The sequence below is a fragment of the Protopterus annectens genome, chromosome 1.part0 (genome assembly GCF_019279795.1).
Source record: "Protopterus annectens isolate FY-2018-M chromosome 1.part0, PAN1.0, whole genome shotgun sequence".
NCBI lineage: Eukaryota > Metazoa > Chordata > Ceratodontiformes > Protopteridae > Protopterus > Protopterus annectens.
Window position 1 is genome coordinate 891,164,193 of NC_056725.1, and position 26,178 is coordinate 891,190,370.

The following is a 26,178-nucleotide window of genomic DNA, read 5'->3' on the forward strand; positions in this document are numbered from 1 at the left end:
AGCAGTGCTAATCAAATATGCATGCTGCTCATCATGCCTGCATGGTTGCAATCACCATCCTGTGGCTAGCATTACCATTCACAGCCATGGAACGGTGCTCACATGCAGCGGCACAAAATGTAAACAAAATGGATCACATACAGGCAGTGCTCAGATATGAGCATGTGCTGTAGCCCAGATGTATTAAAGGCATGTACAGTGAAACAATACAAAATGAGGGGAAGTTAAATGGAATAATCGGTACATAATTATGTGTTACAATGATGTAGTAATGTTGGAGAGGGGAAATGTTTAAAGTGTACTCATATCCTGCAGACAAATGTGATAAAAATGCATAAGAAGTATTACTGACATAAAACTTGCAATACTGATGTAATAGACACCATAAAACTCCACTGCCAATCATGAGTGGACAGGTGATCCGCTATGGCGACCTCTAACCGGGAAAAGCTGAAAGAAGAACAAGTTGAAGTAATTAGTGTGAATGTCAATCCCACAGTAATGCACATACTTAATAACAGGCATGTTGAATGTGATAGGGACATAAAGCTGCAGTGTAATGAAGGGGAGTGAAAATGTGATGAACGTGTTAATTAAATGCTGATTTGAGATAACAGTTAGCAAGGACAGAATACACATTATGGGATGAAGGCATAGTACATAATTATTGTATATAAGCATGTGTATGCAGGGAATTGATGTATGCAAGCAGACAGCACCATTGTATGATCCAGCTCACCATGTATACAAAGGAACAAAAGGACCTTACAGCTGTAATGTCAGGTAACTCTGAAATGGACATGTTTATGCAAAGAAATGACAGTGACACCAATAGGAAAGAGGTTAATCACCTACTAGCATGTAAAAGGCAGGCAAGTATTGCATGGTTATATAAATCCTGCATATATAAGTGACCAATGACAAGACTGAGCAGAGGAAAAGATCAAAACAAAAAATGGACATTCTTATAACTCTCTTTGTTTTGGTTACATTTTATATTATCCAAAACTGGTTGGACACCTCTAAACTCTCTTGGTTAGGCTTCAGAAACATGGCTGTCAAATACATATCTGCAAATAAATTTTTAACAAGGAATATGAATAAAAATTCCTATTATCAACAATACTTATACCTTCTTCTAGAGCATATATTGAAAGATGAAAGTTATCAGCAGGGATATTTTACTCTAAGCTTCATAAACAGCTGTAATATTCAATGCTCAAACTCAAATGATGATATCAAGCAGATGAATATGTCAAAGATATGACATTTCTTTTATTGCCATTTAACAGCATAAGTTAATTTCTCTGTATCCTTGTCTCATTAATAGCTGATTTCTCTGTGTAGCACTTATTGTAAATAGTGTATATAATTCTGTTTAAACTTTTTATAATTCTGATGTTTGGTATGTTGTTTATATGATTATTTTACTGTTTTTTGCCTTAAATAGCTTTGTAACTGCTTTTGTTAAATCATTATGTTTCTCTACTATGAACATGTAATACATATTCTTGAAAAAAAGGCTGAGGACGTGTCAGGAGTCCAGTTTTGCCATAACTGACTTGCAAACGTCTGATATGGTAATACTGGGCATGCTCAGATGCAGTTACAGGGAACAGTAATAAAATAGCAATTTAACAGCAGCAGCAACACAATAGAAAGTGTTGTAACAAATGACCAATCCCACTTCCTGATAGTCTCGTTGCATGCCATGCAGTAAGACATGTTTATGGGATAACACATCTACCATTAAGCTGTATATTGTGATGGAAACAGAGTATTAAACACGTCTGGAGGAAGACATGTAATACAGACCGTAACTATCTTGTGAATAGGTAATGCATATCAGCAGAGAATGACCTTAAAAACATTTGCATCATGTCCTTTTAGAACACGTGGCTGAACTGATATCAGAGAGATGCAGAACAGCCATAGAGACCAGAGACATATGCATATCAATCACATAAGGAAGAATACCCTTGAAGGGTGTACAGCACTATCATTCCATATAAGGTGTACTGATTGTAGATCATTGTGTGTATTGTATCTAGTCACCCAGTGTAGCTCAATAGCACGTACATATAAGCTATTGAACATGTGCAATATCAGTGCCATTTTGTACAGTCAGTCAGAGTGAATGCAGACATGAATGGAGATCCACATGTGAATGTGTTTAAAGTAATAACTGAGTCAGTTAACTTAAATATATGTTCCAGTTACAACTCCTGATGTCTTAATGTACAATAAACAACTTGAACCCATCACAGTGCCTCAGTGTCTCATTTGAATACAAGAGACATGCGGCATGATGTCAGAAGTGGGATCTGAAGCAGCTTACAAACCACGAGGCATGCAGTTAAAAGTGGAAGAATATACAGGAGCCAACTCACAAAGAGGTCAGTGGTTATTCAAAGGTACTTAAATTCGTTTAAATGATTTTCAGTCGCTGACCATTTGGCAAAGCATTCAAAACATTCTAAATAATTACCAAGATAAACAAAATGTCCGAAATTGTGACATACTGATAAAAGTATTATTCAAAATAAATACAAAAGAATTCAAAATAATCTCCAAAGTGTTAAAATGTATGAAAAGGCTAAGACAACTGCATTTTTTTCACAATGTACTACTTTTTGTCATTAACTAAAACTTTTTGAAGTATCTGAAGTATCCGGAGTGTTCACAGTATCTGCAGTGTTAAAATAAAGCTTTTTCAGAGTGACTATTATACCCAACTGTGCATAATTACAAGTACCTGGTCTATGCATATATTTAATTGAATTCTGTTGTTATGGCAGAGATTTCATAGACCTGAACCACTAGTGTTTGATAATATTATTGTTGAGAGTTGGTGAGTGTTTGAGCAAGAATATGATATTTTCATACAAGTTGCATTTTCTAATAAAAATACACATACATTCACACGCATTCATACTTCTCAATTTAGTTGGCTCAGAAGCCATTGAAAGGGAAGGTTTATTTGTATATGCACCTGCCATGTATGCAGGAGAGGGGGAGAACCGCCATACTGTGATATAAACTGAAACACAGGAAGACCCTGAGTGCTTAAAACATACATTTAGAGAAATGTGTAACCCTGAAATGAATATTCCAATGAAAAGACACATGTTTTACACAAGAAATCAAAAGCCTGGTGAAACTATAGCAGGATATATTACCAGCTTAAGAAATAAAGCAAAAACATGCAGATTTGATGATCTGAGAGATAAGTTGATAAAAGACAGGCTTGTGTGTGATTTTAATAATAATGCAGTGAGAAAGATTTTGCTTCAAGACAGTGATTTAATGTTGAGCAAAGCCATACAGATTTGTCAAATATATGAACTTATAGAAAATCAAACGAATATGCTTATGAATGAGAAATACATGCATGAAGTATCTGCCAGTGTAAATGTTGATAATGTGCAACATAAAGTTAAGATGGAAAAGAAATATAAACTGAAGAGTTTGTTTGCTACCCCAGACCTTATTGTTAGCTGTTGTAATTGTGGAGGCAGTCAAAACCTAAATGAGAGAATTGCTTAGCTTTTGGTCAGCAATGTCACAAATGCAAAAAGTGGAATCATTTCAAAGGGCTTTGCAAGTCTAAGGTTGCATGCACTTTTATTAAAAGAGAGCATCCAAAGATGCAAGTAGATCAGATAGAGAGCTGTGAACAAACTTTCTATGTTGATGGTGTCTCTGGGATAGTTGAAACAGTTATCACAGTAGATTATCAGTTGGCAGCAAAGAGTGAAATATTTTGTACTGTTTAGATTAATGGGAAACCTGTAGAGCTTAAAGTAAACACTGGGTCTAAGTGTAATATTATGTCAGCATAATGTTTGCCAAAGTAAGAGCTGGTGAGAAACTTGATTCAGCAAAGTGTGCAAAACTCATTGCTTATGGTGGTGAAGAGATTCAAACTGATGGCACCGTATTTCTTTTATGCCATTCTGCTAGGAAACAGCTATGGCTTGCAGTTTTACATAGTCAAAAGACACATGCAGTCACTGTTAGGCCTCAAAGAAAGTATGAGAATGGGACTGATTTCATTTAATAAAGAGGTCCACCATATAAGTCTGAACAACCACAATAGTTTTACACAGGATATTTTAGTGAGTATGCTGATATTTTCACAGACGAGCTTGGCAAACTTCCAGTCACATATTCCATTAAGTTAAACTATGAAGTAAGCCCAGTTGTCATACCAGCAAAGAAGGTTCTGGTAGCAATGCAGAACAAAGTAAAAACAGAGCTTGACAAAATGGTGAATTTATGTGTTCTAACTCCAGTAAGAGAACTAAGTGAATGGGTATCCTCCATGGTCGTAGCTCATAAGAAAAGCTCAGATGATATTCAAATATGTATTGATCTGAGATATTTAAACAAAGCACTTAAACATCCTCATCATCCAGTGTGTACAGTAGAAGTAGTCACTCTCATGCCAAATGCCATTGTTTTTCCTGTCTTAGATGCAAAAAGTTCATTTCAGCAAAATTTCTTTGTAAACCACTTTCAGTACACCGTTTGTTAAATACAGATTTTTGAGAATGCCATTTGGGATACATTTGGCCAGTGAAGTATTTCAGCATGCGATGGAACAAATTTTTTCAGGTTACTCATGTGCTATCATAGTAAACAACATTATTGTAAGGGGTAATGACAAAATCAAACATGATTGAAACATTGAGATAGTTCTAGACCATGCTCATGAAGTAAATCTTAAACTGAATCCTCGGAAATGTAAATCGAAACTGAAAGAAGTTACTTATGTGGGTCATTTGTTTACCAGCTCTGGAATACAACCAGATCTGTCTAACAAGCAGCAATTCTTGAGATGCCACTTCCAGAAAATTCACATCTTTGCAATGTTTTCTTGGTATAGTTAACAACTTAGAAAGTTCATCCCAGACCTGAGTGAAATTTCATACTGCTACATGAGCTGACATGCAAAAATGTAAACTAGTCTTGGTTGGAAGAACACCAAAGAGCATTTGACATTCTGAAACAGAAAATTGCCAGTCCACCCTCATTGAGATATCATGATGTTCACAAACCTGTAACTCTTTCATGCGATGCTTCAAAGTATGGTCTTGGTGTAGCGTGTTTTCAAGAAGACATACCAGTAGCCTAGTCATCCAGAACTTTAACCCAAACTGAAATGTAATATGCACAAATTGAAAAAGAGCTTTTGGCAGTAGTGTTTCCATGTTCGAAGTTCCATGATTATATTTATGGCTAACCTATCCAAATAGAGACTGATCACCAACCTGTAGTGCTAATCCTGAAAAAGCAAATACCCACAGCTCCAGCACTCTGGCAACACATAATGTTAAAATTGCAAAACTACAATTTCAATATTTTCTAATCAAAAGGCAAATTTCTCTGTCTTGTTGATGCTTTGTCAAGAGAGCTCAGGCAAACAACAGAACAGCATGATAATGAATAAGTAGACTTTGAAGTCATGGAAGTCAGAAATTTTTCCTCATCATATCTTGATGAACTCAGAACACATATGGCTTCAGACCAACACTTCAGAAGCTGAAACATTTTACCAGTAAAAGATGGCCAACATGACAAACCAGTCTACCATTTGACATACAGAAGTATTTTCCATACTGAAACGATCTTATGATGGAAGATGGAATCATCGTGAAAGGTCCTAAAGTGATAATTCCTAAAGCATTACAACAGGAATATATTAAAATTTTGCATCTTGGTCTCAGAGGTACTGATTCAACCAAAAGAAGGACAAGAGGCATGGTATTTTGGCATTCTATGTCAAAAGATATAGAGAAGGAAACTCTAGCATGTTCTATTTGCAACAGTACTAAATTTCACCAACAAAAAGAACCACTTCAGCTAAATCAGATTCCTGATTTACCATGGTCGATGGTTGCTGCTTATATTTTTGAATGGAATGTTCAGCATTATTTAGTGTTAGCAGACTCTTATTTGAATTGGTTTGAAAATTGATCTTCTTCCTAACTTTACTTCCTGCATTGTCATCACAAAATTGAAAAGACATTTTTTTGTTAATGGCAGTCTGCACAAAGTCATATTGGACAATGGTGCACAGTTTGCAAGTCAGCAGTTCAAGAATTTTGCTGAGTCTTGAAACTTTGTCCATGTTACTAGTAGCCCTGAGAATCCACAGTCCAATGGATTAGCTGAGCATGCAGTTCAAAGTGTGAAATGTTTATTGGAGAAATCCAGAAGAGATGGTACCAATGGTTTTCTTAACATACTTATTCTCAGAAACATTCCTTGAGATAATTTCCTTGGTTCACCTGTTCAAAGACTGATGTTTAGACAGACTAGAACAACTCTTCCAATCACTAAACAATTATTCATTCCAAACATAAAGAACAACAGGATGGTCAAGGCTCGACTTTTTAAAAAATGCCAGTCACAAAAGTTGTACTATGATAAATCCAGCAAACCTCTCAGACCATTAAGACAAGGTGAGATTGTGAGAATGCAGACATTTAAAGGTTATGACCGAGTGGGAATTGTCAAAAATATTTGTGAAGAACTGAGATCTTACATTGTGGATTTCAGAAGGAATCAAAGACACATTCTATCAGTCTATGAACCAGTGATGCAGCAGATTGCCTGTGCCAGAGACTATTTCTCAAAGTGACTATACACCTGTTTGAATTCCAGAGGACAGTGTACTTTCTTCAAGTAATTTTGATGTAATCCTTGAAGTTCCAGTTGTAAAAGAAACCCCAGAGACTGTCCTTGTTGCTAAACCCAGTCAAAGTATTTATGTGACCAGATTGGGTAGAATTTCCAGACCCAGTCCAAGATAAACAGTGATTTGGACTGATCATTGCATGCATTGTACCTAGCCAGCCACTGTAGCTAGATAGCAAATGCATATAAGCAACTAAGCACATACAAAATCAGTGTCATATTGTACAGTCAGGTAGAGTGAATGCAGACTTGAATGGAGATGTACATGTGAGTGTGTTTGAAGTAATAAGTGAGTCATTTAGCTTAAATATATGCTCCAGTTACAGCTCTTGATGTGTTTATGTACAATAAAGAACTTGAGCCCTTCACAGTGCCTCAGTGTCTCATTTGAATACAAGAGACATGTGACATAGATGACCTACCTGTTATGAAAATGCATGAAGAAGATGGCCCTGTGAATGTGTGCAAGCCACTGCTTTCTGACAGACAGATGTTACTAGATTCAAATCCCTGTCTATTATGCAAGGTGGTTTCCAGGGCTCTGTATGGATGGTATCAGATAGCAATGGGTGCTGTTACAAAGAACTGAAATGAATGCATGTGTTTGTACAGGAGGTATGGGTATGATATGAATAATCAGATTTAGTCATAATGCCAGAAAGGAATTGCACGTGTTACTGTCCACACAGCACTGAGTATTACAATATTACTGATTTTTTGACAAGGAAGCTGTTTCCATCATGTAAGACACACACTGTCACAAAAATGAAGACCAATCTATCTGTTTCAGTATGCTATAAAAGCAAATACTCAGTGCAAGCACCACAGGAGTACAGAATAAACATTTCACTGCCATACAATCACACCTGTGATGATATATCATTCTCAAACTTGAAAATAGATGGCATTAACTAGATACAATGGTGTTTATGTAATGTCAGTAAATTCATATAATGTTGCTTTGTCAGGAATTGAACAGCAAGCAATGCAACTAAACTGACTAATGGCATCTAGATGAACCACAAGCCCCACAACAGAAGTCTTACAACTACTGTGACAAGCCATCTAAGCCAAGTTATTGCATCATATGTACGTGTGGTAAACAAAACAATCTATGAAATGAAAGGGATCATGGAGTACTCTGACAATGTAAAAGGACACATTATAGCTGTGGTAGATGTCATTCATGCATTAAGTATAAGGTGCAGCATTGCTAACAGGCACTAAATATGGATGTGAATACATGAACATTTGCCAGCAGACAATAAATGATATTATACAGGATAAATGCACCACTAAAAGAAGTGTTAGCACAGTTGTGAGATATGTGGTTAAGTGAAGGTATTACATCATGTGTTTACTGCAATGGATATTTGTGCCTGTGATTACTGTAGTACATCAACAACAGACTGCATGTTGTTTTATTCCCTCATACCAGAGGATAACATTTCCTACAAAAGTCATGCAAGGGACATGAAAGCGAATGTCATCACTAACCTTAATAAAAAGCATTGCTATATGACAAATTTCCTAGCTTTTAGTAAGAAGGATCAATATAAATGTGTACAAAGCTAATGTGCTCGATAACAGTGTTTGTGCCATGTGCAGTCACAATAGCATTGACACAACATAGTCTGAGCAGTAATGGATGAATTTGAAATAACTACCCTTGATCACAAGCTAAACATTAGTGCCTAAATTGCAAGCACCTTGTGACATTGTTGAGGTACAACTGAGACAGTGTACAGTGAAATGGATGACATCACTGCTTTTCATTACCAGATGTTTATGCGTAAAAGTGTCTGAAGTGCAAAAATAACACTGTACAGCTAGACATCATACATGTCTTTGCAGAATAGTATATACAGTATGAGGGTTAAAGACATGCTCACAGCTGGACACCAACATCCTACATATGTAGTTACATAATGTACAAAGCACACTATCAAAGTCACGTTACACAGGAGAATGCTCACTCCAAATGTGACATACTGCAGGTATGTTAGAAGTATGTAATCATTGTGGAGACAAAAGGTTATTTTCACTGGTGATGCTAGGATTTGCAAGTGTTACAGAATGTCACTGTAATTTAATCTCTTAATTAGAAGGAAAGAGAAGGATGGATGTCAGGTAGGTCACAGTACATTACAGCAATGACTGTCACACCATTGAAGCAGTGTAGAATTGAACTCCCTACCTATCCCCTTACAACATCTATACAGCACATAACCAGCAACCAATGCCACTGGAGAATAATGACTACAGTTGAGACATAGATCATCGATGAAGAGATGACATCAACAATGTATTGCCAAGGAGATGTATCTGGTAACAATATTTGTACAGCCAATCAGGGCATGTAAAAGTTGCCACTACAAAAATGTGTAAAATAATCAAGACTCCATTGGCAGTCACATTTGCAGAAGTTAAGCACCACTGTATTCAAACATCTGACCTATCTAGTAACACATTATAGAAAATGGTGTAAGACATACAGAAACCACAGTTGAAGTCTGACATTTCAATAGTGACTGTTCACTTTTAAAACAATAACCTCACTGGTGTGTTGAACCAGGGGTGTAGGCAGATAATATAATGTTGTAAGTGTGTGCTCTTATAGATGTCATACAAAACACCTTCCATTTGAGTAATAGAAACATTCTCCCCACACCACTTAAATGTTTGCTTCACTTTCCCTCTAAAAACACTAAATTACTATATTTCGGCCTATGGCACTGCTATTTGCAGCATTAATTTAAAAATTTGTGGAATAAGTATTGCTTAAAAAAGCAAAGTTTTTATTATGCAATACATAGAAAAGTGTAAATCATGACATAACAAACAGTATGCATAGCTATCTAGAGTATAGGCTGTTTGAGCACATGCTCACTTAGCTGTAAACAGCCTCACACACAAGCCTATAATGTTGAGTATTGGACCTCTTACCTATCTAGTTACACAATGTAGAGAACACTGCATTATTTACATGCTCCACAAGAGAAGTCTGATTCTTAGGGAAAAGATTGCACGTTTGTCAGGATGACCTCATCAGTATGTTTCAGAGATCATGTTTCTGTAAAATTAGGAATAAAGGAAGCTGTGAGAACAGTTAATGTTAGTGATTCACACATTCTCATACACATACATCTTCGATACTGGGTGTCAGACTACCTACCTATTTAAGATACACAATCCAGAAAGCACTGTATTAGTCAAAAACATCAGAGGAGAAGACAGACAATACTTATGTGAAATTGCACATTAGAATATTTGTAAAAAGCAATGCTTTGAAGAAAAGGTAGTGTGCATCACAGGTCATGCAACAAATGAGTATCTGTGCACAGCATAATGTAACATCACTGTGATTGTCACATGTAATGACATGCTTTTATAATGAAATGTAGATACTTTCCTTACTATATGTTGTGTTGCTGTAATGGACATTGGCATGTTACACATAATGGGATGACATACACATTGACTGTTGCATACAAGTGGATTATCAATCAGATATTACTGTGGCTTCATGCCGGGATGATTGCCCACTTGTTTTGTCTCATACTTGCACTATATGCATTGGCAAGACAAACATGGAAGTTGTACATAAGACAGCGTACTGCAGAACGGCAGGGATGGATTATGTGTGAATAGGTTAACCAAACTGGTAACAGAGTGCAAGTGTGAACACTGTATAGTAAACATATCACTTTACATGAACGAATTGACTGAGTCAACATCATTCTAAAAACATGATCATCTTTTGACAACAGTAATACAGGCATACAAATGTTGAGCGACATAAAACTATAATTCTTTGATTGTCTCTCTTTTTTCTTGTACTCTGTGAGCACAGCACTGCTACGCTGACTTGTGCTGCAAATGGCAAACTGTTGTCATCTTCCACTTTAATAAAGAGAATGAAACACCAAAGACTTTTGATGACCTTTATTGCTTAAACATAAATAAACATTACATTTACACTTTATTAAACATAACTTTCCTTCATTGCACATTGATAAACATTAAATGACTATTCATAATGGCAGCATAATACAACTCACCATTAATGAATAAGCAGTGTACACCATCTGATTGCTTATTCTTATCCTTCATGCAGCATTCAACTGCTCACCTTCATTTCCATCCAAACCAGCGGTGCAAGCAGCGTCCACACACTCCCTTCCACCACTCCAAACTTCCTTCCTGCAATTATACACCAGAGTGAGAACTGAAGAGGGGCATGCCTGTCCCTATACTCCACCCTTAACCTCACCACAATGAACCCCCTATCCAAACACCACAGCTTCCCAATAAAAGAGAAAGAGAGGTATGGGAGAGACACAAAATCATGGCAAATGTGAATCCCAACCAGCAACTCCTCACTTTAGAAGCACTAATGACCTTCCCCCTTTCATACTTCACTTCCTCCCTTCTCCTTTCCCTAGTTAACGCTTTCTCACCCACTCTCCCTGTAAAGCCTGACTTTTCCTACACATCCTACTTAACATTACCATTCCTTACCTGCTCATAACCCCTTCCTTCCCCTAAAAGATGTCCCGTGACAAATTAGTCTGTTCCAAACTTCATTTAGCACATGCATAATCATATCCTGAAATGTTGAACTTCCAGTGGTATTTAGCAGTACTCTTTGCGACTTCAGTGTAAATATCTTTACAAGACAACCTTCATAATAGGTACCAGGCAGATTATTGTAGCAGCAGGATAATGATGCGTAAAGGTTTAGCCAACATTTCCAGACATAGTCAGACAAAATGTCATGAAGCATGATGTCACCCATTTGCATTCAAACATTTCAGCATGCCAAGAAAAACATTTAGACCTGAGTATTAACTTAGCACAAGACTTATAAATTCATATTTGTGATAGTTAATATTTGACAGTGGATTTCAGCAAACGTGTAGGTATGTAATCATCTTTATTACCCTGCTGACCACTCTGCACATTCAACTCTTCACCTTGTTTAGCTTAAGACAGTGTTGCAAAGTGAGACACAGTAATGCAGATGAAGGCCATCAAATCCAAAGATATTACCAGAAGCTGTGTCTGTATGTTTAGCCTTCTTTGCATATGTTGCCTGGCAACAGACAGTGAACAAATGCAGAGGTGGAAGAATAATGACACAGAAGGGGGAAGATACATCAGCAGGGTGACATGGAGGCAGGGACAGGGTAGATTATCACTGAAGAAGAAGAAGAATGGCTCACAATAATACATAACCAATGGGTACACCTAAATTAGTGAACCAAAAACACTCAGTAGCACTTAGATAACAGCTGGATTAGAACCCATGAAATTATTCAAAAATCTTTCTGCACATTTGAGTATTACCTCATCACACCACCAAGGAGTCACTGCTTCTCAGCTTTAATATAACACTAATGAAGCACACAGACATCTTTTAGAGCAAGGATGGGTGAACAAAAAGAGTTAGAGACAGATGCAGAGAAGAGAATGGCAACATTATGTTTTGTGGGACATGTAGGAACATCTGTATGGTGTTTTATTCTTACTTATTAAATCCTCATTAATCTGTCATACTCTGTACAACAAACCTATTGCTATAAGCACAAATTAGAGGTAGGTGCATGCAATAAACATGAATACCTAACCAGGATAAGATTGGCTTACTAAGTTTTCTAGTTGAGGCTATAATGTTTTTGAAAATGAAGATGTGTTATAAGTAGAGAAATACAGTAATTTGCAATTAAATATATGATAGGATTGGGAGGGTGGCCTAATGGTCAAGGTGTTTGCCTTATAAACACAAGGTGCAGGGTTTGAGTCTCACAAGGGATAATTGGCTAGGCTTAAAATGGCTCGCAAGGGCAGTTAACCTAGTACTAATCTATGAACCTATGAACCTATGAATATAAACTACTGACATATGGATCTAATTGAACCTATGATACAATGCAAAACCATCAGGCTACAAACATGGTAATTATCTCAACATGCCACAAAGGAACTCAATTCAATACATCCATCAGCCGAAGAATTAAATTAACCATATTACAGTACTGCTGTTAGTATGGCTATACTCTGTATTCCCATAGCACAGCAGATTTAAACACATTTGCATGATAGTAACCAGAACAATGCAGATTAAATTGAAATGTCAGTTTTTGCAATAACAAGTTAAACAACATTCATTTACATTCAGCATTACAAAGAGGTATGGCAGGCTGAGCTGCAGTGATCAGTGTACTGTACGTATCTGTGTTGCTGCTGATTAATTTTCATCAGCAAGTTATGCAAACAGTAGATTGTTAATAAATTATAACCCTCCCACAAAAAAGAGGGATAAACGGTAAGGGTAGACAAAAAATTAGATAATTAGATATATGTTATGTCACAGTACTGTATATTTTAAACAAACCTGATTTGGCAAAACATAAACAAGTATATTGCACACCTTTGCAATATCCATATATGATAGAAAGGTATTTATGTCTCATTAACTAAACAAGTGTCACTGCTCTAATATAAGAAACAGCTACTTTTGCGTCACTATGATGGATTGGAATTATACATTCTAAATCAGTAATCACAATTACCATAATATAATTCTTCCTGACAGAGAGCTGCTAAAATCTAATAAATAATTATCATTATAAAAAAATTGCTGCATCTGTGTACTGAACCCACTCACACATAGTAAATCTGGTTTTCTTATTGCAAGTGTTATTGGGGAAGTCATGCATGTTTGGGATGAAGATGAGGTATTTCTGCCTGAGATGCCAGTGACTGAGGGAATGACAATAACATTATGGCTTAAATGTTTACAAAAATCATACTTACCACAGGTCTCACTGAGGTGATTTAATCTCACCTGGTGCACCTCACAGTTTGCAGCTATCTCCTCTGCAGTTGTGCAGCACAAAAAGAAATTAAAATATATGAAAGCATAATAATTAACTGCATTGGCTGGCTGCATAATTTCTGCCATATCATAGACAGTTTATGAGTCAGTATTCTCACACAGTTAAGGAGTATTCCCAGTCCTAAACTCAGCCTCCCATCAGCTTAGGAGGTCCTGCTTGTGCTTTGTACGTTCACCATAGTGGTGATGACATTGTTCCCCAGTGTGTGGAATGCCATTTGGATACACCCTTGACTAAGCTATTCCAAGCTTTAGCTTTATATTGAGGCTCAATATAATGCTCCTGTAGCAGACTATGAATGTAGTGTCTCACGAGTGCCACACATACCCTAGATTCATCAATACTCCCACTCTGTGCTCTAAATTTAGCACAATTCTCTCTCTAACCAGCCATGTCTGCAAAAGTCAAGCTAACAAAATATGTCTGAATTGGTGCCTGTTTCAGATCTCGCATGTTACTTATCTTCTGCAAAGAAGGACAAACTTGACAACTGGATTTGCACAATTGAAAGCAGAGAAATCTTTGGCAGACACATTGACACTACTTACAGTGCACAGCAGTAAAGGTGTGAAATGTGACTTTCAGCTAAGACATGTGTGATGCCCCACCCATTATCACAGTCTCCAATGCTTAACAATCGACTGTTTATAGGCATGGCTTTTGAGGGTTGCACTTCGGAAGGTAAAATATGCTGAAGTCTTACATATTGTCATGTTGGCACTTACCCAGTGTTAAAATATCCAGACCTATTTAGGACCTACAGCCCTAAACACCTGTGCTGAAGCTACACTAGATTAGATTCTTGTATCCCACCCGCACTACTACACCAATACTGGCACCCTCCCAAACACTCTAAGCGACCACCTATCTGCATAAACTCATAGAACCCAACTACACATCCCCAAAACACACACATAGAAATCTATCAGGAACCTCTCCCACTTTACCCAAAACATATTTATCACTACCCTACAAACTCAAAACTGGTCCCCATTAAAATTATTGCCCCTATATGATGCTGTTTACCATTTTAATAACATCTTTCTTACCACACTAAACAGCCTAGCCCCTCTTCATACAAAACAAACAAAATCTAACCATGTCCCCTGATTAACTATGCATACCAAACAAACCCTCCAATCTATGGACAAAGCCTGGAAAATCTGGAAAAACTGTAGAACTATACAAGATGAGCAAAGCTATAAACAACTAAGAAATGCTGCAAAAAGAAAAAAAAACTTATCATAACTGATAAGAAAACCTACAAGTAACCTCCCAAAATAATAATCCAAAAAAATTCTGGAAATCTGTATCCTCCCTTCTTAACCCAGGTGACATCCAAAGCCCATCATCCTCTCCTGACAAAGACCCTTACCAGATAACATAACTATTTAACTCCCACTTCACTGAAACCATCAAAACACTAGTCAAGGACTCATCCTCAAAAACCAACCCTAATTGCATGAATACATCAGAAATAGACCCCATCTATATCTCTGTACACACTATAGCTCCATCTAATAGTATACCACCCAACTCACCCTTCTCACTACAACCCATACCTACATCCCCAATTCTAAAACTGCTAACTAAACTAAAGCCCTGCTCACTCTCTGCTAACTTACCACCCAAATACCTACAACTTGCGGCCACAGCTATAGCTTACCCTGCTAGTATTCTTATCAATCGTTCTATCACTGAATCTTATTTGCCCCAACTATGGGAAAAATCCATTATAACCCTGCTACACAAAGGCGGTAATGTCCATGATCTTTCAAACTACTGGACACTCTCCATTCTCTCCCCACTATTAAAACGTCCTGGAAAAATGCATATTAACCCAGCTCCTACATCACATCACCAGCAACAACTTCCTTACTCCCACCAATATGGTTTCCACCCGGGTCACAGTACAACCACAGCTTTACTCTCCTTCACTGAAGCTGTGAATAAAGCTCTTGATGCTGGCCTACCAATCTCAGTACTCCTGTTAGACCTGTCAAAAGCTTTTGACACATTATCACACCCTAAGCTATTGCAACACTTAGAAAAACTAGGATGCTCTCCCAGTGTAATAACCTGGTTTTCCTCTTACTTAAATGATAGACAGCAATCAGTTAGATGGCAAAACCAACAATTAGCGTACCTACCAAACAACACAGGGGTCCCCCAAGGGTCCATTTTAGGACCAATACTTTTCAATATATTCATTAATGACATAAATAAAGCCTTCCAACAAAGCATGTTGATTCAATTTGCAGATGATTCAACTATCATCTCCTCCTCCAACAACTCTACAAACCTCCAGCAGATCATCTAAGAGACATTCTTCTCCATAGTAACCTGGCTAAATGATGCCCAATTAATGCTGAACCCAAATAAAACTAGACTGTTACTATTCTCATCAAAACCACCAGCTGTAGATTTCAAAACCTTTTCACACAACAAAACAGAAATGGAACAGGTGCAATATGCAAAACTTTATGAATAGCTATTGACAACAAACTCTCCTTTGAAAAGCACATACTCAATACAGTAAAAAAAAAACACTTCCAACTGGGCAAACTATACTGTCATAAACTTTACCTAGATAAACAAAGTCAAAACTAGCTAACTCTTTGCTTATCCCATCCCTATTATATGGAAGCCCCATTTTCACCAACCTTCATGTATCCCTCAGTAATAAGCTGTAATCATGCTACTACAAAGTAGCAAAATTTGCCTCCAACTTGCCCAATCTCACACACCACTACAATGCTATCTGAAACCTATCATGGCTAGAATTTCAACACCTTCTCTACTACACTCATATAACATTATTTGCTCATAAGCTAAGTTTCCAACCTGACAGCTGTCCTGCACTACACTATGTCTTGCACACACACACACACACACACACACACACACACACACACACACACACACACACACACACACACACACACACACACACACACACACCTAGTTGAACCCTCCACTCCTCAGATAAACCCCTTCTAAATGTAGATAGGCCCAATAAGAGAGCAGGACAGTGCCTATATTTATATAGCAGTGCCAGACTGTGGAATAACCTCTCCTCTACAATTACTCAGCTTGACTCACATAAGGCCTTTAAACCGCCTTCAAAACCCACTTTTTAAACAATCCCAGCTGTACATGTGAAATACAGTGTAAGCCCCCTAACTTTGCAAACATATTATACTAGAAATCTGCCTTAACCCTTTCTGATATCTGCTATTTTTCAACTGAATTATTTATTTCTTCAACCTATGAAATGTATCAATTTTTACTATGTTTTCTTGACTACTCATGTGGATTGAACATCTGCTATACTTTACTAAAGTTTCACCACTATTATTTTGACTGAATGTATATCACTGGGAATCTACATACATCTCTGCAACATTATATATTTTTTGTAAATATTCTTCTAAAATGAACGTAAATCATTGAGAATCTACATGCAGTCTCTGTAACATTATACTGTTGTAATAATTTGTGTATACTTTCTGTGCAATACTTTAACTGTGGAGCTTTTCTCCCCGCACCGCCACTGAAAATGGGTTTCTGACCCAGTGGACTTTCCTGGTCAATAATGTCAATAAATAAAAAGAGAGAGAGAGAGAGAGAGAGAGTGATGGTGATCACTATGTGAGTCAGACTACAGTCATACAGAAAGAGTAAGTTTGACTAGGGGTTGGGAGAGAGAGAGACAAATGTTAACTAACTTTTTTATGAGATCCTTTTTCATCTGCACTTCTGAGGGAACTGTTCTCTTGTTCTTGTTTCATTTGCACATTGTGATACTCAGCAGACTTTTCTTTCTTTTCCATTCTCTCATACAGGCAGATCTGGATTGGTGGCTGCTAGTTCACTTGCACACGGCAAGCACACATTTGTTTATTGTTAATACTGTGTATGAGGTAGATTCAGGTCTATGTGACAGTGACGTTTTTGCAGTGTTAGTATCTGTTTATAAATTTAATATACCCTTCACTATAAAGAAAATATGTGATCAATTTTATTCTTCCTTTTTCTGTTTGTTGTGTATATTGCTTGTCATCATAAGTGATCCTGAGAGTGGCAATGTGGAAGTCCTACCACCTGATGTTGGAGTATTGGTAGCCTCTGATGATGATGATGGTGATGAACAGGCAGAGTCTGGGGGTGCAGAGAATCAGTCTGACACTGAGATTGTAACTCTCACACCCCCTGCCCATGCTTCAGACACAGTCAGTATAGCTATGCATAACCATGACACAAGTACCTCTGATATAGCACAGGTAATGGCTGACACAGTTGATCAGGCTAGAGTGTTGTTACTCTAGTTGCAGATCCAGTTGCTTTTCTTGATATCCATTGTGAGGGTGAGGTGCCACACAGTAGGGTTAGTAAGGGTGTTTGGAGGAGGCCTGCTGGTACTCTACTCCTGAAGCTGCTGTGCCATTAGATGCTGTCAGACATATGTGTAAGGCTGTAGTGAAGGCACAGGCAGGTTCCACCAGGGATAAATAAAAGTAAATATCCTCTGTCTAAGCACAAAACTGTCAGTGAAAAGAGAAAAGCAACAAAAGTAAGAGCACTGACAATACCACAGCTGGGAAATTTATTACAAAAATAAAGAAAAAAATTAAAACAAAGTTACAAAGAATAAATCCTTACAAAACAGTGGTAAGCGCTTTCAGGGATCTACCCCTTCATCTGATTAAGGGGTAGATCCCTGAAAGCGCTTACCACTGTTTTGTAAGGATTTATTCTTTGTAACTTTGTTTTAATTTTTTTCTTTATTTTTGTAATACATTTCCCAGCTGTGGTACTGTCAGTGTTCTTACTTTTGTCGGTTCCACCAGGGCCTCAGAAGAGATAGTGCAAGTACTAAATATCATGCATTTTGACATGACTGACTCCCTAAACTAAGGGAGCAACTCCTTAGACGGGATGAACTACAAACTAGACCAAGCAGTTTCTGTGACAGAATGTCTGTTGGAGGAAGGTGGACATCTAGGTGGTCATAGAGACACTCCATAGCCATGCAAGATCCCTCTACCACAATGACATTACATCCACTTCTCTGTCAGTGATTGCAGTGTCCATACCCAGACAATGTAGGCCATGAGGTCAGGGTTCTGGACATAGTCCTGATAACAGTTCATCCAGCAGACATTGCTCATGTTCAGGTAGCACCCCAACTTATAGTCAGGGCCATGGAAGTAGAAATGCAACACCTGGTTCACCTGGTTGGGGTCGATGATGCTGAACTGAGTAGTCTACCATGCATGGCTCACACCTGTCCAAGATGCCATGTCTAGTACTAGCACAGAGCTTAATTTTGTTCATGCAGACACACACACACACACACACACACACACACACACACACACACACACACACACACACATAAAAATATATAATTTCACTTGCCCATACCACTTCATACACATTCAAACTATATGAAATGTATTGTTAAGTGGTATACATCTGTTGTTACTAGCCCTGAATGCTGCATACTCTGAGAGATACATGAGTTCCTTACTGGCGCTCACTCACTGCTTTCATGTCAGCCTTGCCCTCCTCCCCTACCTCCCCCCACCTTGTGCAAATGATGATGATGTTGACTATGCCCTGGCCTTTGCATGTGTCCTTGTGACTTAGCGTTCTGTATACATCTGATGCACACAGCGAATAGCTGGTGCTTGCTTATTGACAAGATTAGATTTATCGAATATGTATTGCAGAGCTAATGTTGTTGATTTCTTGTTCCTACTCATTTACGAATGGATTACTTCTACACTGTAGTAATGTATCATTGTTCAGTTAGTATTTTCATTACAGCATTGGCAGCATTAGGAACAGATGTGCAAATGAGGGTATAATTGGCTTGTTCCCATGTTTTATGAATAGCAGACAATTGAAATGTTTTATCCAAACTATTGATTCTAACACATAACTATATGTTGCAAGCATTTTACAGGCGAGATATTACTGACATAACTGCACACCTCAAATGAAAGGCTGTGCTTGAGGGCCTATACATATTTCCATATGAGAGTAATCAGTTATATGCATCATTTTTTTCCTTTATAGGTTCCACACTTACCTTGTTATTACTACAAGTAAATAATTGTGTCCTTGGGGGGTTGTCCATGTCTGATACTGTCAGAACACAGCCATTACATGGTTAATTTAAGGCTGTCATGTCTGACAGCCATCAGCTTTCCTATATGTATGTGCATGGGATCTTAGGCTTTGAGAAAGGTAGTGATTGTGTGTGCAGTCCTTTGCTTCTTAGCCAGAGCCAGGGCATGCCACACATGCCTTCATCCGTCAGCACCATCTGCAGCTGGTGGTGCTTCCTCAGACTTCTCATCTGTGCTTCCTGCTACTGGCCTTGAAACTGTGATCCTGCCCCTTGCTGTCCTTGTTGGAGCTGTTCCTGAGAATGATATTGTGTAAGCTGGCATTGACTGTAAGTATTTTAGCACAGGTGCACAGGTCATATTGCAGTGCACCTCTCGATGTGTTCAGACAATGGAACTTTAATTTAAATAATCCAAACACATGTTTGATTATATTTCTAATTTGTGCATGGGTCTTGTTGTATCCTTGCTCAGTGAGGTTGTATGGGTTTCTCATGGGTGTCATAAGCCAAGTTTCCAGTGTATAACCTGCATCCCCCACTAGATACACTTGAGGATTGTCACCCCTAGCAAACCTGGTGTACAGCTGACAGGTTTGCCATATGTGAGTCACAGAAATTGCTTGGATTACCTGCACAGACACTGTACATGATCCTTTGGGCACTGCAGACAACCTGACAGTTTACAGAATGCTGTAACTTCTTACCTATTCACAGGTGTGGCTTTCATTTCTATGTGTGTTCAATCTATGGCCCACAAAACTTAAGGGAAGAATATTATTCCAAAGAATTCCTGCATGGCTTTTTTTCTCTCCTGTGTTGTTTGTGGGAAACAGATATGCTCCCTTACATGTAGTAGCATTGTTTTTAAAAACTGAGATAATATTCTAGAGGCTAATTACTGTGACACTCCAGTATATCCCCTGTGGGTCTCTGGAAAGTACCAGTAGCTAGTATACATAATGCTACACATGCATCTGTTTCCACTGGAATGCGTTCATCATGATTGTCCTGGGGCCTGAGGTGGAGGCAGTAGAGATTGCGTATTTCCTGCATTGATTCTCTATTCACCCTGTATCTGTCAACAGTTTCTGTTTCATGCAGTTCAGGATAAGTTAAACAGGATCAAATCACTTTTTTTCTTCTTCTTCTTGCTGGCAGCAGCAACAGCAGCACCTGGATTTAAAGCCTGTTGCACATACAGTATAATAATAGCAGCAACACCCCCTAACATGCTTTTTTCTGAGAGTAATCCTGCCTGTATTCCAAAAGGTTTTGATGTACATAGAAAAAGCCTGCAATGAGTGTACATGATTACTTAATAGCTTTCTGAATAGATCTACCATGTTGGACTGATTAATTAGCATGTACTTTGGCACCTTATGATTTCATTAGCATATTCTGCCTTGTACCTGCATTTGTTGGCTCTACACTTCGATCATGCTGGTGGCTTTGCATAACACCAACACGTTAGCTACACTTTGTGCAGCTCTTAATGATTACTGGCCTGAGCGTTTTACTAATAGAATTTATTGTTACAAAATTAGAGAATAAGTACGAAGCATGATTTTGAGTTGCTGAATATCATGAAGTATTTGACTGATATGTGATATCAGTGTGTAATTTTTTAATTATATCGGACATGTCATGTGGTATGAATGAGTGTACAAGTAATTTTTTGTCATATTGATTAAATATAGTACTTCATTTATAAATTATGTATTCTTGCCCACATACAGCTTGTGTAACATCCTATCTAAATGCTGAACTGATTGCAATAGCCAAGATTTTTGATAATTTCTAACAAAATTTAGATTTGGGATATAAAAGCTGCAACATCTCTGAAGTGGAAAAACAAGGAAAAAACTATGCAGTAATTTCAGTGTATAATTTTTCCACGTGACATAATAAACAATTGTGCTGCTTAACCCTGCATATGAGCTCTTGTCAAGGGATATATACCAATCGCCTGTGTTTTAGGCCATGCATTGAAGAAAGTCACTGGTATATCTGGAAGGGCATCACAATGTGTTTGATATATTAGAAAAGTTAATTTCTTACTGTAATTTCTTGCAAGCAGTTCTTTAGCATCTAGTAAAAGTACTGAAGCAATTGAATAGTGACCAGATTGAATAAAGTCGTCAAAAGAAAATATTTAGTACGGTCATAGAAGTTAATTCTTGTTTTATAATACGTTCCTAGCCAGAAAATATTTAAACGAGACATGGAAGTTAATATAGCAATAACCCATGCCTGGGTGTGGGTAATGCTGGATTTACCCACGGTTGGTGTGGTTTGGTCACGAGGGTGAAGCCTGAGTGGCCAAATAAAGACAACCGTGGGTAAATCCAGCATTAACCACCCCCAGAAGTGGGTTATTGCTATTATACAATGACATTATTTAAGAAAAAAAAAACCCTACTTTTCTTAAATAATGGCATTGTATAATGCCTCCTTGCTGCCCTTCCGCAGCTGTCTGGTATTCTGCGGCAGTTCTGATGTACTGCGCATGCGTATGTGAACACAGTACATCAGAGCTATGGGTGGAAGCAATGGAGAAAGTAAGATCTCCGTTGCTTTTTACAAAGTGTCTCAGTATTTTAAAGGAGTTTAACATAGCGAGACATCTTTTAAAAAAGTAATGGAGAATCTCTGTTGCTTTTTTTAAAGTTCTCTCGCTATGTTAAACCCATTTAACATAGCGAGACAGCTTTAAAAAAAGCAACAGAGAAAGGAAGATCTCCGTTACTTTTTTTAAAGCTGTCTCACTATGTTAAACTCCTTTAACATAGCGAGACAGTGTCCAAAAAGCAACGGAGATCTTGCATTCTCCATTGCTGTAAAAAAAGACATACTAATGGAAAATGTCCGGGCCACCGGACATTTTTCCATTAGTATAAGTCTGATTTACAATGTGCATGCTGACTAATCAGTGTGCACGTTTTGTAATATTAATGGGGGGTTGTTGTATAATACTGAATTTATGCATTGCAGTCGAAAAGAGAACTATTGCAGTGCGAATTCTTGACTATTGTGCAGAAAAAATGCTCTGGATTTCCCAAGTTGTAAATAAACTACCTTTAGTTTGGTAAAATAATATGTGACTCTTAAAGGGACAAGAGAGGTAAACACAAAAAGTTGTGGGTGTAACTTTATATATCATAAAATAGTCTGTCATATATTATTTATGTTATCTGGCAGTGAAAGCAGAGTGTTAAAGCTTTGAGCTGTTTATGAATCGCATCCTATAGTTCAGGGTTTGACTGTGTCAGCTTCTATTTTACTTATCTATGTCTCTGAGTAAGTCCTTTAACCAGACATTGTTCTGGGGCTGAATCTGAAAAGGTCCATATGGATTAGTCTTAACAAAAATAAATAAATAAATAAACAAATAAATAAATAAATGTATACTAAACATGAAATGTCTGACTAAGCATAGTAAATTTTCTGCTGGGTCTGAGGTTTGAAAGTTAGATAAAAGAATTTAAGATTTAGATTACTCACTATAAATCAGATAATGGAATGCACACAATATGATGAGACAGCATTACTGACAGTGAGAAATAAAAACACATGGAGGTTCAAAGGTGTGCACTACACTATGGACCACAGGGACCTTTCTAAGCTTAGGCATGCATACAAAATTTATCTGAAATGTTTAGGGACCTTAAGATTATTTAAGGGTATATGTAGCCCAGGGCTTGGGTGGTCTAGTATTTATAGGCTGTCTATGTTTATTATGGACATAGATGCCAGACCAAGGGCAAATTTCTGATATCTCATCCACTGGTCCAAATTATGCCTGAATTTGGTTAGGGAAGAACTCTTCTTCTTTTGGACACAGAACCTGTTCCAGAGAAGGGGTATTCCCTAAGACACATATCTGTCCCTCCAACATATCTCACTTATGCTGCAAGCAAACTTGCTATTTCTGAAGGCATTTGTTCTGTGGATAAGCAGAAGGTCTATCAGAGTGGGATCCAAGCATACCTTGTATGCCAGGCATAGATCACCCTTCAAAGGTCTGTCAGAGACTGAATACAGGGATAAAGTGTTGAGGTGATCCACACAGGACATGTTGCTTATACCCTGTATACTTTTTGTGCAGAACCTCAGCAGATGTTCCAGTTATTGCATATCTCTGGTCACACACATACTAAAGGGGACATTGTAATCAATGATTGGTTTGATGGGCAAACACAAAGGATACTATAATGCATTTCTTGGCACTTCAGATCATGGCTCTGACACCAGTTATACATCTGAGTCATCCCTTCCTGGGTGATATTTTTATATTCCTTATTTTGTCACCAATAAATTGTTTTAAAAATATTAAATTACATTAAATTAGCAATGAGCATAATTACTGAGCTCCTACCACTCAGAATATTAATGGAAACTTTTAAACACATTATGACATAACAGTTATTTTCTGAATAAAGATTGTTAATTTCTACTCATAATTTCCCTACTCTAAATGCATTTATTATTTCAGAATAATATGATTGCATTTTATAATTCACAAAAAGAAGAGTATCTACTGTGAGAGACTTTAATTATTTTCATACTTTAAAATACTTTTTATAATTTTATTTAAGTGGAGGACATAGATCTTGCACAGTCTTTAAGTAAATATTAAAGCCATATATAATCTCTGTGTAGCAGTGATTCTTCCAATTTTTATTCCCAGAATTCCTTCTCACAGCATATCTTTACAGTTATGCAAACGGTGAGATACCATCTGATTACATTAAGATGTGTGCATTCATTATAACTCCTTCACAATGTTATAGTTTTCTTTTAGATATAAGTTTGTGAAAGGAAGAATTATTAATCTAGAAACTGGTTCAAGAAATCCAGAGGAAAGTTGCCAGTCTAATGTCCCAAAGTTCTGCTCTGTAACTTGTTGCCAGCTACAAAATTTATTGTATGTCTCACTAATACCAGTTGAAACAACAATCTCTAATATGTTTGATCAACATCATATAGAGCTTTGGTGATATTTTTTATTTTAGTTGTCAGCTACTCCATATGCTTTTTTGACATCTTGGAACTATTAATCTCTAATATCTAAGTATGTAATATGACTAACTATTTCATTATTTTTTATTTTTTCATTTTATGGTGCACTTTCTTCCTCTGATTGTAAAGCATAATTTTATTTTGGTTAAATCTATTTTTAAAGCATACAGTTTCATGAATGCCTTAGTCACTTTAGTTTGGGCTTTTATAACTCAGCAATGCATATAACAGGTTTTCCTCAGTTGATAGCTGAGCAATTATTTTCTTTTCTCATAGGAGCATCTTTTCTAATCTCATATAACGTACTTTTAATTATATCACCCTTATTCATAAACAGGCACATGACAGAAAGCATATTTATTTATCCATATTTTCAACAGAAAATATATCCATTAATTGTCTCACATATGCACTTCCGTGGTGGTGCAGCAGTAGCGTTGTTGCCTCACAGCAAGAGGTTCTCCCGTTCTATTCTTGGCTTGGGTTGGGATTGCCTTCTGTGTGGAGTCTGCATGTCCTCCCTGCGGTCGAGTGGAAGTTCGAAAGACATGTGTTGAATGGGCATGCCTTTGTTGAAGGTTGGACGTCAGGCTGGCAACTCAACACCATAAAAACAAAACAAAACAATTGTCTCACATATGCAATTTTAACTTGGACCTGATTGCCATCACATAATATTGAAACAATTTTAATAAATCTCATATTAATCTCATATTATACACTTTCTTTTCATTAGCAGACATAGTTTAATTCTAATTACAGAGTGCAAGTCATCATATAAACCAATAGAAACAGCTAAGTCTATGACAGAAGGAATACATATTTGTCTATACAATTTTAGAAAAGGAACATGCCTGGAGGATTGATTTTCCCCACAAAGACATCTACACCCAATGTTATTTCATTTTGACAAATTAAAGTTTTAGTTGTTCTAATATGATGGAACAGAATACATTCAAAGGTGTGCTAAGTGGAGTAATTGGATTATATATCTGTGGGATTTTCCTATTTCCTTTATTTAAAATAGAGGAAAGTATCCTTTACTTCTAAGTTTCTGCAAACTCCAAAGATTTTCTATATTGTAAACACATAGTGCATGCTCACTTTTAGGTTCATAGGTTCATAGGTAGGTACTAGGCTATTGGCCATGGGGCCTATATAAGCCTAGCCAAATGGTATCCTGGCTTTTGCCACCCAAGAAAATTATTTTCCTGTGCCCCTGTCAAGCAGAGCCCCAGAAGTGATCCCCGCGGTGAATTTCCTATCTCCCATCCAATCATCAAGATTTTTCTTGAAGAGTGCTAATGAGAAGCTTTGTTTGATATAGATAGGTAGTTTGTTCCAGAGTATGGGAAGTCTCTGGGACAGGAATCTATCCCTCCACCATGTTCTATTTATTGTGGTGACAAGGTTTAG

General features: G+C 37.3%; 1 protein-coding gene across 1 annotated transcript in view; it reads left to right on the forward strand.

The window, feature by feature from the left end:
* Positions 1-26,178, forward strand: part of LOC122797776 (trace amine-associated receptor 4-like) — a 38,389-nt gene that overhangs the window by 5,984 nt on the left and 6,227 nt on the right. The window contains exons 2-3 of the mRNA XM_044066334.1: positions 17,450-17,565; positions 17,674-17,887. Of these exons, the coding sequence (XP_043922269.1) occupies positions 17,450-17,565; positions 17,674-17,887 (330 nt within the window). The remainder of the gene's footprint in view (positions 1-17,449; positions 17,566-17,673; positions 17,888-26,178) is intronic.